We start from the raw sequence: 16,896 nt of genomic DNA on the forward strand, positions 1-16,896 counted from the left end.
AGAATACAACTGGGCCTGCTGCTCCCTGCCCTGAAATCTTCCATGGCCCCCATTACCCTACTCTTGAGCTTGGCATCCAAGGTTCTTCAAAGACCTTGGCATTTAAAGTATACAATTTGATTGGTTTTGACATCTGTACACACTCTCGAAACAATCATCATAATCAAAATATTAATATTTCTGCCCTGACTGGTTAATTCAGTCAGTTAGAGCGTCATCCCAAAACACCAAATTTGTGGGTTCGATATTCAGTCAGGACACCTATGGGAAGCGACCAGTGAATGCACAGCTTAAGGGAAAAAACAAATGACTGTGTCTTTCTCTGTCTTTCTCCGTTCCTCTTAAAAAAAAATCAATTAAAGAAAAGGACATTAAACATTTCTACCACTACCAAAAGTTTATTTGTGCCTTTCTATAATTCATCCCTTTCTCTCTCCCCATCCACAGCAACCACTGATCTGAAAGCACTTTTGAGGCAATTCAAGTGCTACAGTCAGGGAAGCACAGAGTGCAGGTGCTGGGGGATCCCAGGTGAACCCCTCATCTAGTCAGAAGTGGAAGTTACAGTGACTTCTTGGAGGAGTTGAAGTCAAGGTTGGGGTCTAAAGGACAAGCAGTGAGACCAGGATGGCACGTGCGTACCATTGGTCATTTAGTAGGTCTGCAGTGTAAGCTTTGGTTCAAATCCTGCCTCAGTTGCCTCAGCCCTGTGACCTTGGCCAAGTTCCTGAAGTTTACTGAGCCTTTGTTTCCTCCTCTGTAAAAAAATACTATCTCCCTGTTAAATAATTGTAGATAAAAAAGAAAGGCTGTGGGACTTACCTACTCAGCAGCCCGCACAGGGCAGATCCTCAGTAAGTGGTGGCTCTGATTATCATCATTCCAGTGTTTTCTCCCTCTGGATCTTACCTCTACTACCCAGTGCAATCTGTGCCCCCCCCCCCTTTACTGGCCCATTATTATGCCTCCATAAAAATACCATGTTTCCATCTGAAACTCTCATTTTCCAAGCCCAGCTCAAATGCTGTCTGCTCTGGGAAGCTAGCTGTCCTCTACCCTCCAGGCATAGGTAGTCCCCTGGACTGCCACGGCACCTCTGCCAGGCTTGAGCTGTCACTTCCTCTGTTTTATGCTCACTTGATGGCTTAGATGTGCGTCTTCCTCTCTGGAGCACGGTCTGTGTGAGCACACAGATGCTTTTCTTCAGGTGCCCTGCCATACCTGGCATAGCAGGCTGCCAAGCTGTGTTTGCAGGATTGTAAGGGAAGTAGAAAGTTTCAGAATGGAGGACTGGTGAGAAATGACCTAAGAGGTGGAGTGTCAATAGATAGATTGCTGGGGAGCTTGGAAACCAAGGAGATGAATTTAGGCCCTAGAAAGTAGTTTTGAACTTGCTTCAGTCAGCAGTATTCCTTTTTCAAAAGATTTGTACCTGGAACCCCACTGTATAAATTATAATTTAAATAGGAAGGGTCCTGAAGGCCCACCTAATAGGTGGCCCCAAGCAGTCCCGTGGAAACCAAAGACCACAGTTTGAAAACTTGCATTAGGCAGTAGGGAGGCATAGGTGGTACTCAAGGAGACTGATAGTCAGCCATGCTTTTTCTGTCCTCCCTGGACTGACAGGCCTGGAAATGGGTGGATTGTTGGTGATAACAGCTGAGATGTTGCCTGGCCTACCTCCTATTACATTTTCCCCTGGAGAAAGCAGCCCTTATGTAGTCAGAGGAGAAAACTGAGCTCATCGTCTCTTCTCTATGATGAACAAAGTAAGGTTTGTTCATGGCAAGGTCAGGGTTGGAAGAGAGAACTTGTGATTCTAAGCCAAGACCTGCAATTACTTGATTAGTATCGTTTAAAAAATTACCGAGGTGGTTTTTTTCCTGATTATAAAAAGGATATAGCATGATATATACAGAATGATAGCATTTTTGTGAGAAAGATGACAACATCTAAACAAATACCTTATATGGGCATATTTTAACATAAATGCCTAGAAACGGTCTGCAGGACTGTCACTGGTGGGAGGACACAGGTGTTGGGAGTGTGGTCCCAGGTGACACACCTTCTCTGTAATGTTATAAATTTTTGAAAGAAAAGATTCTCATGTCTCACTGGTATAATTAAAAAATAATTTAAGCCTGACCAGGTGGTGGCGCAGTGGATAGAGCGTCGGACTGGGATGCGGAAGGACCCAGGTTCGAGACCCCGAGGTCGCCAGCTTGAGCGCGGGCTCATCTGGCTTGAGCAAAAAAAAAAGCTCACCAGCTTGGACCCAAGGTCGCTGGCTCCAGCAAGGGGTTACTCGGTCTGCTGAAGGCCCACGGTCAAGGCACATGTGAGAAAGCAATCAATGAACAACTAAGAAGTCGCAACACGCAACGAGAAACTGATGATTGATGCTTCTCATCTCTCTCCGTTCCTGTCTGTCTGTCCCTGTCTATCTCTGCCTCTGTAAAAAAAAAAAAAAAAAAAAAAAAAAATAATAATAATTTAAAAAGTAATACATGATTTTTTTTTTAATTGGAAAGTATATTCAAGTCAAAATCCCCACCACCAGAGAGAACCACTATCAGCTGTGGAGTGTTGCCCCCCTCCTGTTTCTGCCTGTACCAGTATATGAATCTGTCAAATCTATCTGTCATCTATCTATCTATCTATTTTTAAAAATCCAAAAACTGATTATACTGATTTGTATACTTTTTTTCCCTTAACCTTTCCCCATGTTGTTAAATATTCTCCAGAAAAACATGGTTTTTAATACTCACCTACTGTTCCTGGATGCAACCAAGCCCCTTTGTTAGAGACACTTGGTTCTTTATGCTTAAAAACTCCTTGGAGGGTCACTGGTTGGAACAGCCAAGTGTTGTCATTACTGTGGGTTGGCAAATGGGCCCTCGCTGACTAACCTCTGCCACGTTAACACGTGGTTTTTGGATCCGTAGCACCCCGAGCAGAAGGCAGACCGGTATTTTGTGTTATACAAACCGCCCCCTAAAGACAACATTCCTGCCCTAGTGGAGGAGTACCTGGAACGCGCCACCTTCGTAGCCAATGACCTCGACTGGCTCCTGGCCTTGCCTCACGATAAATTCTGGTGCCAGGTAACATTCTATCAAAATTAACGCTAAGCCAAAGCACATGACATGACATGCCGTTTGGGTTGCTGTTGTTGTTTCTCTCCCTCTAGGAGATGCTTTTTTCTCTACTTTTTTCACTGGATCCTTAACAGCAAATTGTGGTTTGGATTGCTGTCTTGTATCACAATCTTAATGATGTTTAAACATCGCCTTCCAACCTGTCATTTCTAGAAACTTGTGTTTGACTCTTGCTCATTCATAATTCCTTAGTCCCTTGGGGTTGAAGTGTTTGCCACCGGCCAGGGCTGATGGGCGACGAGGCCCTGCACAGTCCACCCACAAGCCCTTGGGCCTTGGTAACAAATCCTTGCTCTCCTCTGTTGCCTGGCTTAGGTTGTCTTTGATGAGACCCTGCAGAAGTGCCTGGACTCCTACCTGCAGTATGTCCCCCGAAAGTTTGACGAGTGGGTGGCCCCAGCCCCTGAGGTTGTTGACATGCAGAAGCGCCTTTATCGAAGTGTTTTTCTCACCTTCCTCCGCATGTCCACTCACAGGGAATCCAAAGTAAGTCCCCAATCCCGTGACAAGTCACCACAGACACCTGACACCTCTGTGCCAGACTCTCCGTCCCTGGGAAGGAAGACTCTGGAAGTATTGAGTTTCCTTTTTGTCTTTATTCCCACCTTTGGGGAAGAAATCTGTGCCACCTCCCTTATCCTCTAATTCACCCAGTCGGTCTGCATTACACCCAGTGTTTCTATCAATGGGAACTGAGGGCCCTTTGCCAGTTGACGCGTGACTGCCTTTTCTTGTGCGTCAGAGGGTGAAAACACTGAGTCCGATTTTTGAAAGGAACTTGTATGTGCTTTGTAAAAACCTTTACTTTTTCCTCCTCGGATTTTAAAAGTAATAATGCTGTCTCTAAACAACACAAACATCACAGGAATATTTTGTTAATAGTGAAGCTTACAAAATCCCCTTCCCCCAAAATAACCACTGTTGAGGTGCATGTTCCTAGAGCAGGGGTCCCCAAACTTTTTACACAGGGGGCCAGTTCACTGTCCCTCAGACCATTGGAGGGCCGCCACATATAGTGCTCCTCTCACTGACCACCAATGAAAGAGGTGCCCCTTCTGGAAGTGCGGTGGGGGGCCGGATAAATGGCCTCAGGGGACCACATGAGGCCCGCGGACTGTAGTTTGGGGACGCCTATCCTAGAGGGAATGTAGTTTTCCTTTCAATGGGGTGTGTGTGTGTGTGTGTATGTGTGAGTATATTTATTTTTAAAATAGGATCTTTTTTAAAAAAACTTTTTTAGTATGGAAATTTTCAAATATTCACAAAAGCATAATGAGCCCATATACCTATCACTCAACTTAAACAACTATAAACATTTTGCTGATCTAGTTTTCTCTCTCCCCTAGAGTTTTTCTTGTCCATTTTCTTTTTTTCTGGAGTATTTTAAAGCTTCCCAGATATCATGATAATTTATCCATAAGTATTTTAAAATGAATCCACAACCAGCTGTTTCATGGTGAACTTTTGCTTCTTTTTACATTAAAATGAAGAATGGCTGTTGCTCCTGGTCGATATATGAGCCTCAGTCATGTCCACAGTGTGGATGGACCTTCATTTATTATTCAGTTCCCTGTTTATAGACCCGAAAGCTGTTTCTTGAGTTTGTTATTACTTTGCAATGCATCTGCTTTCACAAAGTTTCTAATCCTTGCTCTGCACTGTTCCTTCAGGATCACTTCATTTCCCCCTCTGCATTTGGAGAAATCCTCTACAATAACTTCCTGTTTGACATTCCAAAGATCTTGGACCTCTGTGTGCTCTTTGGAAAAGGGAACTCACCATTGCTCAAGAAGATGATAGGTATGTAGTGTGTAGAGCATGGGGGGTGCACAGAAATGAGCCCCACATACCCACATGCCAAACTAGAGGTCCCAAAGGTGGGCGCCTTGTTGAGCACAGGGGGATTAAGAGAGGTGGTGGTTGGTGGTGCTTGGATATGACTTAGATACATGTATGTCAACTCTGAAATGAGTGGCTGGCTGGCGATGGGGGAGTGGAGACAAAAATGTGTATCAGAAGGTTCCTCAGGTATCTTGGAGTCTGAGTATTAGGCCATGCGTTAAACAGTTGAAGGAGTAGGGAAGTTTGCTTCGGTGGAAAGAGTGAGAACAGCAGTGATAGTAACCTTTTTTTTAGTGCAAACTGGGGGGCTGAGCGCTCCTCGTATGTTATCTCAGTTGATCCTCACAGCAGCCCTGTGACATAACTGAGGTTAAAATGTGAGGGACTTGCCTAAGAGACCATGACTAATAACTGGCCAAGCTGGGGTTTATCTCACGTAGTTCTGACTTCTTGCACTCTTGTTCTTTGCCACTCCCTGCCTCAGGGAAGATGAGGCTGTCTCAGAAGTGTCATGCTTTGCATTGTTACTGAGAACAGATGGGGACAGAGTTCAGGGAGGACTCTTTGGGTTGTGAAAGGAATGACGTCAGCAGTTGGATCCTGTCAGGAGGCAATGGGCTGGAAGGTTCAGTCAGAATCAGAAGCTTTGTTGGGATGCTTCAGAGGGAACAATGCCCTTTGAATCGCAGCTCATGGCATTGGGCCTGCATGGTGCTCACCCTGGACACCCCTGCCAGCCTTCCTCACCTTAACATTGTAGGACACAGTCTTCCAAATGCCCAGTTACAAAGCTTAGTTATCCCTTAAAATGATTTCCTTCTTTTTTTCCCCTAATAATAAAGGTAATATGTTCACTTAGAAAATGTTGGAAGAATATAAAGTATAAAGAAGCAGGAAAGCAGTTATCAAATTTCTGTACTTAGGAGATAATCATTTGGTGACTTCCTTCTAGTCTTCTCTCTGTGTATTATTTAAAAACATACCAGAGCATAATGTATATGAAATTTCATCTCCAACTTTTTCATTGAAATGACCTCTGGTTTCTCATTCAAATCTAATTATTGCATGATCATCATTACATTTCTTTTATTTTTCCCAGGGAAAGACCCTTAATAATTTTAATGTAGACTGAGAGGATGGGGTGAGTGAGCAAAAAGCCAGCATACTTAATTAAAGAAACAATTATTAAGCCAATGCGGTTAGAATGGAGCATTCTGGGAGATAAGTGAAGGGGAAGCAGGACCAGATCAGGGAGGGCTCAGTGCCAGGCTTTGGGGAGTGGTAGTTCTGGTGGCTAAATAGGCAAGCTCTTGAGGTGAACTCTCCAGTTCACACCCAGCTCTGTTCCTGGCTATGTCACGTAGCCACTCTAAGCCACTCAGTTTCCTCATCTAAAAAATGAGAAGATAGTGCCTGACTTGTGGTGGCGCAGTGGATAAAGCGTCGACCTGGAACGCTGAGGTCACCGGTTCGAAACCCTGGGCTTGCCCAGTCAAGGCACATATGGGAGTTGATGCTTCCTGCTCCTCCCCCTCCTCTCTCTCCCCCCTTCTCTAAAATGAATAAATAAAATCTTTAAAAAAAAATGAGAAGAGAGGCTTGGCCAAGTAGCTCAGTTGATTGGAGCATTGTCCTGATATGCTGAGGTTGCAGGTTCGATCCCTGGTCAGCGCACATACAAGTATCAACCAATGACAACATGAATAAGTAGAGCAACAAATCGATGATTCTTTCTCTTTGTCTCTGTCTCTCTCTCCCCCTTCTTCTTGCTCTAAAAAATCAATAAAAAGGGAAGACTAATGACATACCTACCTTGTAGGATGGGTGTGGGATTAAATATAAGGTGGAGCTCAGCACAGTGCCTGGCACATTATAGGCAGTTGGTAAGTGTGAGCTCATACTGTGATGAGAGCATGGGGGTCTCTGGGAGCTTGGAGCAGGGTGAGGAGCTATCTGCTAACAAGGTTAATCTGACATGACAGCACATGGGTGGGGTGGGCGGTGACTGGAGCTCACATAAGAGGCTAGTGCTTCCCTGTGGCTTTGTAGGTGAGAGCCTGGTTGGGTTGCTGGGCCGAAAAGGACACCTGGAAGGCAGAATACAGCAGGGCTCAGTGAGGTCAGCTGGAGGGAGAAGCCTGCGATTCTGGAGGAAACTGGTGTCAGTTGCAGGAAAGGCCTTCAGGAGGTGGGGGGAGTGGGTTGTAAGTAGAGGCAAGGTCAGCGTTAGATCTTTTGAGTGTAGGATTGCTAAGTTGATTCAGGCAGAGATGACCCATCTGGACAGGTAAGAGCAGAGGGAGAAAGCTCTGCCTGCTGCTAGGGTTCCTAATCTTTTGAATCACTGACTCCTTTGAGAATCAGATAAACACTTGTCTCCAGAAAAATGTACCCACCTCTAGATTTTGAGATGTTTTTATCCTCATATTGAGAACCCTGTACAGGCTTATTTTTTGGCTGTAGAGGATGGTTAATGGAAAAGAGGGCAGGACCAGGCACCAGGAGTCCATTCATTGTGTGTGTGTGGGGGGTGGGTAGGGGTGGAGGAGAAACCTGCAGACATAGAAGAGGAGGGAGCAAGGGAACTGGCTGATGGTCCATTGGGCAGAAGCCCTGTCCTTACCCTGCTCCTCACTGCCCCCACTTGCTGCTTTCTTTAAACCTCAAGGCTGGTATTGTGAATTAGCAAGTAATTTTGAAAGCAAGTCCTTTGAGTTAGATTCTCTTGGCGCTGCTTTGCCAAAAATTGGAGTATGTTAGGCCTTGGCCCTGCACTGATCTATTTGGCAATACCTTCCTGATGTCTGGGTCAGGAGACGCTCCCTAGAGAAGGTGACACCTGCCTTATAGGAGGTCACTTCATATAGACGGAGGGAACAGGGTTTATTCTCTGCGGTTGAGGATGGTGTGAGGAAAGAGGAACAATGCCAGGAATGGGGAGAGGGCAGCCACAGATGCTGGCAGAGGCCTGATCTCACATGGTCCTTTGTGCCATGGTCAGTAGTTTGGACTTGATCCTGAGGATAACAATAAAAGGGTTTTTAATTAGTTAATTAATCAATCAATCAATTAATTAATTTTGCGGGGAGGAACATTGAGTTGTTGTTCCACCCATTTATGCTTTCATTGGTTGATTCCTGATGTGCTTCAACCAGAGATCAAACCCACAACTTTGGTGCATTGAGACAACACTCTAACCAACTGAGCTACCTGGGCAGGGTCTGATAGGAGGGTTTTATGAGTCACTCCTCGCCTGTCAGGAATAGGAGGTGGGTGCAGATGGTCAGAGAATACCTTCACAGGCTGAGGGATCAGCACCCATCTGGAGATGAGAGGTGCTGAGCAGTCATACTGGATAAAACTCGGCTTTCTGAAAAAGCAAAAACAACAATAACAGCAAAACAAAAAACTTAGCTTTCTGGAATCAAGGAACTAAGTAGCATCCAGGAAAGTGTTTGCAGAAAGGCCAGCCACCTTGCTACTTTTTTACTCACCCAGCCCCATCTGGCCTTTGTTCTCATTCATTTATAAGTCTTCTGGGATGGGATGAGGGCCTCAAGGTTTTCAATAAAGAAACCAAGGACAGACATGCCCAAGGTCAGAAGACACGTAGAATTCAGAACCTCCTGACAGTCAGGCAACCTGAAATGTTAGGATTAGAGTCGGATGAGGAACCCTGGCCTCAGGGCATTGGCATTTGCCTGTCAGGTCCCCAGGAAGCTGTGATTTTCCCTCCCTCCTTCGCCATTTGGGTAGCCAGAACATTTGGTTTCTGTTCCAGTTACCATATGCTCTAACCTACTCACAGCAGCAGCACTTGGAGGATAGTGAACACTCAGGAGCTTCATTTTATAGAAACAACTGCAGATGGATGGTAAATCCATCTTCAGCTCGCTCACAGGCCTCTCACCTTGGAGTCGGATCAGTTAGTATGGCTAACATATTCAAAAGCAGAGGGTGAGAGAATTTCCAGAGAAATTTCTCTTTAGATTTCTTCACTTTATTGGAGACGTGGCCTGGCAATAATCCTGGATTTCAGCATCCAGGTTTCTTGAGCAAAGAGATCATATCTCCTGATTTTCCTGAATGACTAACTCCTACTTCCAAAGCCAATGCTGTCATACAAGGCACAGTGCCCAAATGTGATCACTCCCTGGGGATGTCAAGGGAGCTGGTTTGATCAGGGAAGGTCTTTTATTTAGACAGAGGTGCTTAAAAGGTTAAATTGTACCTAGCAAGTCCCTCCCCCACCCTGGGGAAATTTCTAGGCTGGGCCAAAGCTTAGTGCCAGCAGGGCCTGGGGCCAGGACTGCTCTAGTTCAGGCAGGCTTAGAAAAGGGAGAAAGGTCACAAAACATGCTGGCAACCATTTGTAATGTATCCTCTCCACCCCCACTCCCTTTCCCCAATTCCTACCTTTCTCATCTCTTTTCAGGAAACATATTTATGCAGCAGCCAAGTTACTATAATGACCTGGATGAAACCATGCCCACCATCCTTCAGGTACAAGCTCTCAGCCCTGCCCAGAGAAGGGCATCCTTGGGAAGCAGGCCCCCTCCCCACTTCATGGTGTGCCTTGACTTTCCTGAGCCTGTTTACTCCCCACACCCCTCAAGTCCCATCTCCAGAAGGTCTCAGCATATTGCTTCTCACCACACCACTTCAAATCCATCCTTTTCTCTCTTGAACAGGACTGAAATCGAAGGACTGTCAAGTACTATACCAGTACAGAAAGAACTTGGCTTGCATTTTGTGTTTGCTGACAGCCATAAGCCTCTAAGAGTACACCTCTAAGAGAACTAGGTTTCTCAAATAAGAGCTTTAAAGTTTTATAAAATCATTTTATGAAATAATAATGTTCATTATAAAAAATTTGGAAACTATGAAAAAACAGAAAAAGGAAGATTAATATGCCCCTGTGATTCCATCCTATCATCAAGAGATATCCACCATTCATGCTAACTTTTAGAATACAGTTGGCTCTCTGTATCCATGAGTTCTGCATCTGTAGATTCAATCAACCAGGGATGGAAAAAATATTTTTTAAATGTTACATTGTTGCTTATTTATGCCATATAGTTAGGCCCCTGGTGATTTTGTCTGTGCTGAAAATGTACAGACTTCTTTTCTTCTAATTTCTTAAACCATACAGTGTAACTACTATGTATATAGCATTTGCATTCAACTAAGTATTATAAGATGATTTAAAGTATACAGGATGACGTGTGTAGGTTATATGAAATATAACACTATTTTATATAAGGGACTTGAGCATCTGTGAATTTTGGTATCGGTGGGGGTCCTTGAACCAATTCCTCAAAGTTACCTAGGGACAGCTGTAGTTACACACTAGCATACTTAAAAATGTCACAATCAGTTAAAGATTTACATAATTTACAATCTGTTTTTCCATCACTATTGATTTGTCTTTTATTTCAATATATTTCCCATAAATGCCAACCAAAGGGATCCAAAAGCACATTATTATATTGCTGAATGTATATCTGAAATATTACCTTATACTTGCCCAGCCTCTCCAGTCAGATAATGTCTGCAAGATTCTGGGGGCTTTACTTACATTTTGTCTTTTTAATCCTCTCCATAATCCTATAAAAGAATATGCCCATCATCTCTATTTTACACCATTTTCACTGTGACCCTGCTCTCTGAGAAGGTCATTGTCTCAGCTGGTGTCCCAGGAGCACTGGCATAATTTCAGAGTCCAAGGCAGTTTTCAGATCACCTATCCCTGGCTGCAGTACAGAGGTCCTAGTGGTTGGTTCGGCAGGTTATGGGAGGGTCACCTCTTGTGTTTCACAGGTCTTCAGCAACATCCTCCAGCACAGTGGTTTGCAAGGGGAAGGGGCCAGCGCCACACCCCAGAAGCTTGAAGAGAGGAGCCGATTGACCCCCAGTGACATGCCTCTCCTGGTGAGGTTGCCCTTCAGCCCAGCCTTCTACTGGCTAATGGAGTACCCAGTAGCTTCTTTCCCTACTCATGGTTCCTTTTCCTCTAATCTGCAAACAGCTATTCCCATCACATTTAGAGCATTTCAGCAGGCCTTTCTTTTTCTCTGGAAAATTTAGGGAGTGGTGAGATGAACAAGGAACTAGAATTCAGAGGACAGGAGTTTAGTTCAGTGCAACAGATTCACTTATATGCTGTTCATTGAGCTATTCATTCATTCAGTGAATTTGTACTGAGGAACCTCTGGCATGTGCCAGGCTCTGTCCTGGGCCTTGGGGGGAAAGCAGTAAGCAAAAGCAGACATGTTGGAACTTAGAGTGTTTGGAGGTGACATACAGAAGGTAACTATTTAAGGAGCCTGGACATATGTCAGGCCTTGCATTAAGCACCGGAGACAGAGCTGGAATGAGGCAGCTCTGAGCTGTCATCCTGGAGCTTGTGATCTCGTGGAAAAACAGACATTAACCAAGTGTTTCCGAAGGAGGCACACCAAGTTTTGTGGGAGCGAGTCATTTTTACCCCTCTGAACCTCAGTTTCCTTATCTGTGAAATAGAGACTCTCACACAGGGGTCTCAAACTCGCAGTCCGCGGCCCGCAAGTTTGAGACCCCTGCTCTAACACCTGCCCGGCTCATGACAATTCTCATGAGTTGTCATAACAATCATGGAAGAATGAGAAAGCACTTACTGAATACACTCTTCAAAATGTATGAAGGTATGGGCTCGACATTCTTGTTCTCAGTGGGATATACATTCTGTGTTGGGACCACAGGCATTGTGTTCAGAGTCAAGTGTTGGTTCTCCTTCAAGTCACAAGACAGAACTATATTATCCTAGAGCTAGAAGTAACCCTAGAGGACATTGCACATACACCCATTGGAGCCACAGTAGTAAGACCTGAAGCTTGGGGAGGTTGAGTGACTTACCCAGATTGTGCTCCTAGAAATGGACCAGCCTGACTTTGCCCGACCTCCAATGTTGTCTTTCTACCATGAGGCATCTGCCTGTTGGGGACCTCTACCTTTGCCAACTTTGTCTCAGACACTTTACAGAGCTGCTACAACAGGCGTGGAGGAGAATAATGCAGTATTTTCTTTTGGCAACAGGAATTAAAGGACATTGTTCTCTACCTTTGTGACACCTGCACTACGCTCTGGGCCTTTCTGGATATCTTCCCTTTGGCTTGCCAGACCTTCCAGAAACACGACTTCTGTTACAGGTACCGCAGTAGCTCTGGCTGTTGAAGTAGAGGTTCTAGTTCACATCCTCATTCAACAAGCATTTACTGGGTGCTTAGAGCGTGCCAGGCCCTACTCCAGCCTAGGGACACAGCAGTAAAGGAGACAAATAAGGTCTCTGCTTGTGCAGCGCCTACATTTTAGGATCATTCCCATTTTTGGCTAAGAACAGGTTAGGGGAGAAAAATACTCAACAACCAAGAATAGAGCATTTTCAATTCAGTCCTATTTTATTTCAAAGCTCCTATCCCAGGCAGGCACAAGGGATTAATAGACAACAGGAAGTGTTCTGAGGACTTCAGCATCTAGTTCAAGGCAAAAAACAAGCAGATAGGCTCACACGTGGAGTGGGCTATTATGGCCATATATGAAATGCTCTGGGAACACAGGGAAAGAGGGGGAGGCAGAATTCTGTCTGGTGAAATAAGAGGTTTTGTGGTCATTCTTAAGCAAGGTTTGGAAGAATGAACAAGAACCTTACAGACATAAAGGTTGCTGTGACAAGAAGGGTGTGCCAGGCCAGCGGAGCGAAGTCTTCCAAGGCCCAGAGTGTCTTCCTGGGAAAGCCAGAGAGCAGAGGGTGACATGTGGTGGGAGTGAGGAGACCAGGGCAGCAGGAAAAGGAGTGGGTAACCGAGAGACGGGTCTGGTGGACTCTGGTATGAGTCAGATTGAGAGGAGCCATGCGCATCTATCAGGGAGCTGGGCCTTTATTCTGCAGGCAAGAGGGAGCCACTGGAGATTTTTATCCAAAGAGGTCATAGAAAGATCCTGTTGGGATGAAGAAAGAGGTAGAGGAGTATAGGCAGACCCTCTTTGCCCACTTAGCACCACAAGCATCTGTTCCTTTTGCAGGGAGAAAGGGGTGCAGGGCCTGAGCTGGTAACCTGCACGTTGCCTGGCAACAGCAGGGCTGGCCTGTTCAAGTGGCCTCTGGCTGTTGCTCTTGCCAAGCATCTTTCTCTACTATTTGAAGGAGCTCCTGGGAGCTGCCCAACTCTGTGCCCCCAGCCATCAGTCCATTCAGTCATTTACTCTCCCATTCATCAAAGCAATTATTTAGTACTGACGTGTGCCAGAGATGACTTTGCTGTTCTGACTTCTTTTGAGTCACCTCAGCTCATGAAAATCAGATATTAGGATTGATCAGCCTCCCAGAGAATGTTAGAATAAAGCATTGATCAACACTTTCTAAGAAGAAAGAGATTAGGATGGGACTGTAGCTGTCTATTTTTTTAAAAAGGTATCTTTAAATGTGGCAAATGCTGGTAGAAATTTGGAAAACCCCAAAAGGTAGGAAATTAAAATCACTATGACAGATCATGTTATTCTTAGACTTTTGTGCCCTGATTATTTTCACTTCTCACAGGCGTTTTCCTATTTTGTTACAGCAACTTCCCAAATGAGGCACAGATTACTTTTGAAAGGGTCTTTGGAGTTGGGGGTAATTTTTAGAAGAACGTACTATCCTGCAAGGAACAGGGGAGGCAGGGAAGCAGCTGGACTCATCTAAGTGTGAAGGGGAAGAAAGGAAAACAGTTTTGACTGAAAGTGACACTGCCTTTGACCCACAAACAGCCTGGAGCTGGCCCAGCCTGTTCAAACTGTGCTGTAGGCCAGAAACGCCCACTGAGCAAATGCAGTCACCTCAGTCCCAGAGAACTTTCTGCAAGGGTTTACAATCACCAGACAGTTCTGTAGCTAATCCCTCTCATAACAATCTTCTCCTCCTTCCTCTTAAGTATATAGAATGTATCTGAATATTCTTCTGTCCTTTATTTTATGAATAATACAGTCACATGGTTCAAAACTCAAAAGTGTATGAAATACGTATTTGGTGACGTCTTCCTCTCCCTACTCTAGTTATGTTCCTCATACACAACCATTGTCCCTAGTTTATTTGTGGACTTTCCCAGAGATATGTATATAAATATGCATATATAAACAAGTATGCATATAAATATGCTTATATAGGCAAATATGCATATTATATATCACTTGGTCCCTTTTAAAAATTTAATACTGGCATATGGGTACTCTGTACTGTTTGCATTGTACTTTAAATTTAATGTATGTCAGTACATAAAGCATGCTCAATCTTTGGTGTGGGCTGGGTAGAATTCCATTGTATAGTATACCAGAACCATAGATGGACCTTTAGGACTTTTTCAATTGTTTGCTGTTACCAAAAAATAATAGTAATAATAATAAATAAAATGCTATAAAGAATAAATAACTTTTTGACTGTCTAACCACTATGTTGTACACCTGAAACTAATATAAAATAATATTGAATGTAAACTAATTGAAAAATAAAATTAAATAAAACAAAACAAAGGAACAACTTTGCCACTCACATTTTGCACCATTGCAAGTATTTCTGAGGAATAAGTTCCTAGAAGTAGCATTTTAGGAACATTTTAGGTATATGCATTTAAAATTTTTGTATATCTTTCCAAATCACCCTCCATAGGAGTTGTTCCACCTTCTCTCCCACTAGCAGTGTATCCTAGCAACACCTGAATCTGGGCCAAACTGCTCTCTCTGTCTTCTGGGTGCCATCCCATGGGCCTAGTAAGGCCTGCCTCTTTTTGGCCTAGTTACCTGCTGCTACATGCGGCATTACCCTAGGCCAGAAGTTGCCAAGAGTCACCAATTGACAAATGTTTATAGAGTGTGTGCTACAGATTCAGTACTGTGCTGCATGTCTGGCATTGGGAAGTGAGGATGTTCAGAGGTAGAATTACTACAGAAGACAGGTAGCTGCATTTATGTTCTAAGGACTGCATATTCTGAGTGTTGTGCCTCTAGTTCTGGAAGGAGTAATCATATGGGTAAGCATGATGAAGTATGTGGGTGGCTTAATTGAAAACAAAAAGCATATGACTGGAATGGAGAATTTATTTCATTTCTTTATTTTTATTGTTTGATTTTAGAGAGACAGAGAGAGGAAGAAAGAGAGAAGCATTCATTTGTTGTTCAACTTAGTTGTATATTTTTTTTGTTTTGTTTTGTTTTTGTCTTTTTTTTTTACAGTGACAGAGAGTCAGTCAGAGAGAGGAATAGATAGGGACAGACAGACAGGAACAGGGAGAGATGAGAAGCATCAATTACTCTTTTTTTTTTCCTGAAGTTGGAAAGCGGAGGCAATCAGACAGACTCCCACATGTGCCCAACTGGGATCCACCCGGCATGCCCACCAGGGGCCGATGCTCTGCCCATCTGGGGCATCGCTCTGTTGCAACCAGAGCCATTCTAGTGCCTGAGGCAGAGGCCACAGAGCCATCCTCAGTGCCCGGGCCAACTTTGCTCCAATGGAGCCTTGGCTGCAGGAGGGGAAGAGAGAGACAGAGAGGAAGGAGAGGGGGAGGAGTGGAGAAGCAGATGGGCGCTTCTCCTGTGTGCCCTGGCTGGGAATCGAACCCGGGACTCCTGCACACCAGGCCGACGCTCTACCACTGAGCCAACCGACCAGGGCCAAGAAGCATCAATTATTAGTTTTTTGTTGCGATACCTTAGTTGTTCATTGATTGCTTTCTCATATGTGCCTTGACTGTGGTGCTGCAGCAGACCAAGTGACCCCTTGCTCAAGCCCGTGACCTTGGATCCAAGCTACTGAACTTTGCTCAAACCAGATGAGCCCATGCTCAAGCTGGTGACCTCGAGTCTCGAACCTAGGTCCTCCACATCCCAGTCCAATGGTCTATCCACTGTGCCACTGCCTGGTCAGGCAACTTAGTTGTATATTCATTGGTTGCTTCCCGTATGTGCCCTGACGAGGGTTCAAACTCACAACCTTGGTGTTTTGGGACAACGCTCTAATGGATTCCAGTTAAGAAGGGGTAGGTGTGAGGTTGCCATGTTGAGAAGCAAGGCTGTGCCAGATATAGGTATATCAGAGAAAGGAATTATTATTTGATGTCGTAAGAGGTAGGCAGCTGCTATAGTAACATATGTTTGTTTCTCAAACCTCAGTGAGTCCTGAGTGGCCGTCTCATTGCTCTGTTTGAGCCTATCAAAAGGTTTTTCATCTGAATGGGAGATGTAGCTACTGGTCACTTTCTAGAGACCTCTTTCTGGGACCCGCCATAGTGGGAAATTTGGGATGAGCTTGGAGAAGAGCCAGGGTCATCCCAGGAGATAATATTGTGGTGATAACTTGGGAGCAAGAAATGGGCCTTCCTGCTCCCTTGGGTTTGCTTTGATTTTCTAATGAAATGTGGTATTTATAAACTAATTTAGCCTTTTACCCATGTGTGCCTCCACAGACTTGCTTCCTTTTATGAAATAGCAATTCCTGAGCTGGAGTCTGCAATTAAGAAGAGGAGGCTTGAAGACAGAAAGTGAGGCGGGGACAAAACTCTGAGTGTTGTTGTGGGTGAAGGAAGTATAAGCACGGGCTCTGCTTCAGTATCTAAGACAAGGAGTAGGACCAAGGACCATGCAACTTTGGCTGGTCCATCCCTACCGAGCAGCCTCCTGGCCCCCGCATCTAAGCTTTTTTCCTTCAGCTGTTGCTCTAAGCTCTTATTAACCAGACTGCTGGTTCCTGACCCACTGTTTGAACTGGGAAGTGGCCCTGGAACCAGCCAGCCTCTCAGAGCCTATAGGCTTTTCCCAGCTGCTGCCATCAGTGAACTGTGAGGCTTTCTCAGCCCAGGGTGTGTATGGCAGTGTGGCTAGAGGTGGG

General features: G+C 44.7%; 1 protein-coding gene and 1 long non-coding RNA gene across 3 annotated transcripts in view; both read left to right on the plus strand.

The window, feature by feature from the left end:
* Positions 1–16,896, plus strand: part of LOC136325580 (uncharacterized) — a 306,971-nt gene that overhangs the window by 205,378 nt on the left and 84,697 nt on the right. The window lies entirely within an intron of this gene.
* The window catches only part of ASCC2 (activating signal cointegrator 1 complex subunit 2), a 44,440-nt gene that overhangs the window by 8,675 nt on the left and 18,869 nt on the right, over positions 1–16,896 (plus strand). The window contains exons 3-9 of one of the 2 annotated variants that reach the window (XM_066260173.1): positions 2,946–3,104; positions 3,474–3,644; positions 4,829–4,958; positions 9,436–9,503; positions 10,821–10,931; positions 12,075–12,187; positions 16,475–16,549. In XM_066260173.1, coding sequence (XP_066116270.1) covers positions 2,946–3,104; positions 3,474–3,644; positions 4,829–4,958; positions 9,436–9,503; positions 10,821–10,931; positions 12,075–12,187; positions 16,475–16,549 — 827 coding nt within the window. The remainder of the gene's footprint in view (positions 1–2,945; positions 3,105–3,473; positions 3,645–4,828; positions 4,959–9,435; positions 9,504–10,820; positions 10,932–12,074; positions 12,188–16,474; positions 16,550–16,896) is intronic. The other variant, XM_066260174.1, reaches the window with a different exon arrangement.

This window comes from Saccopteryx bilineata, chromosome 2, assembly GCF_036850765.1.
Source record: "Saccopteryx bilineata isolate mSacBil1 chromosome 2, mSacBil1_pri_phased_curated, whole genome shotgun sequence".
NCBI lineage: Eukaryota > Metazoa > Chordata > Mammalia > Chiroptera > Emballonuridae > Saccopteryx > Saccopteryx bilineata.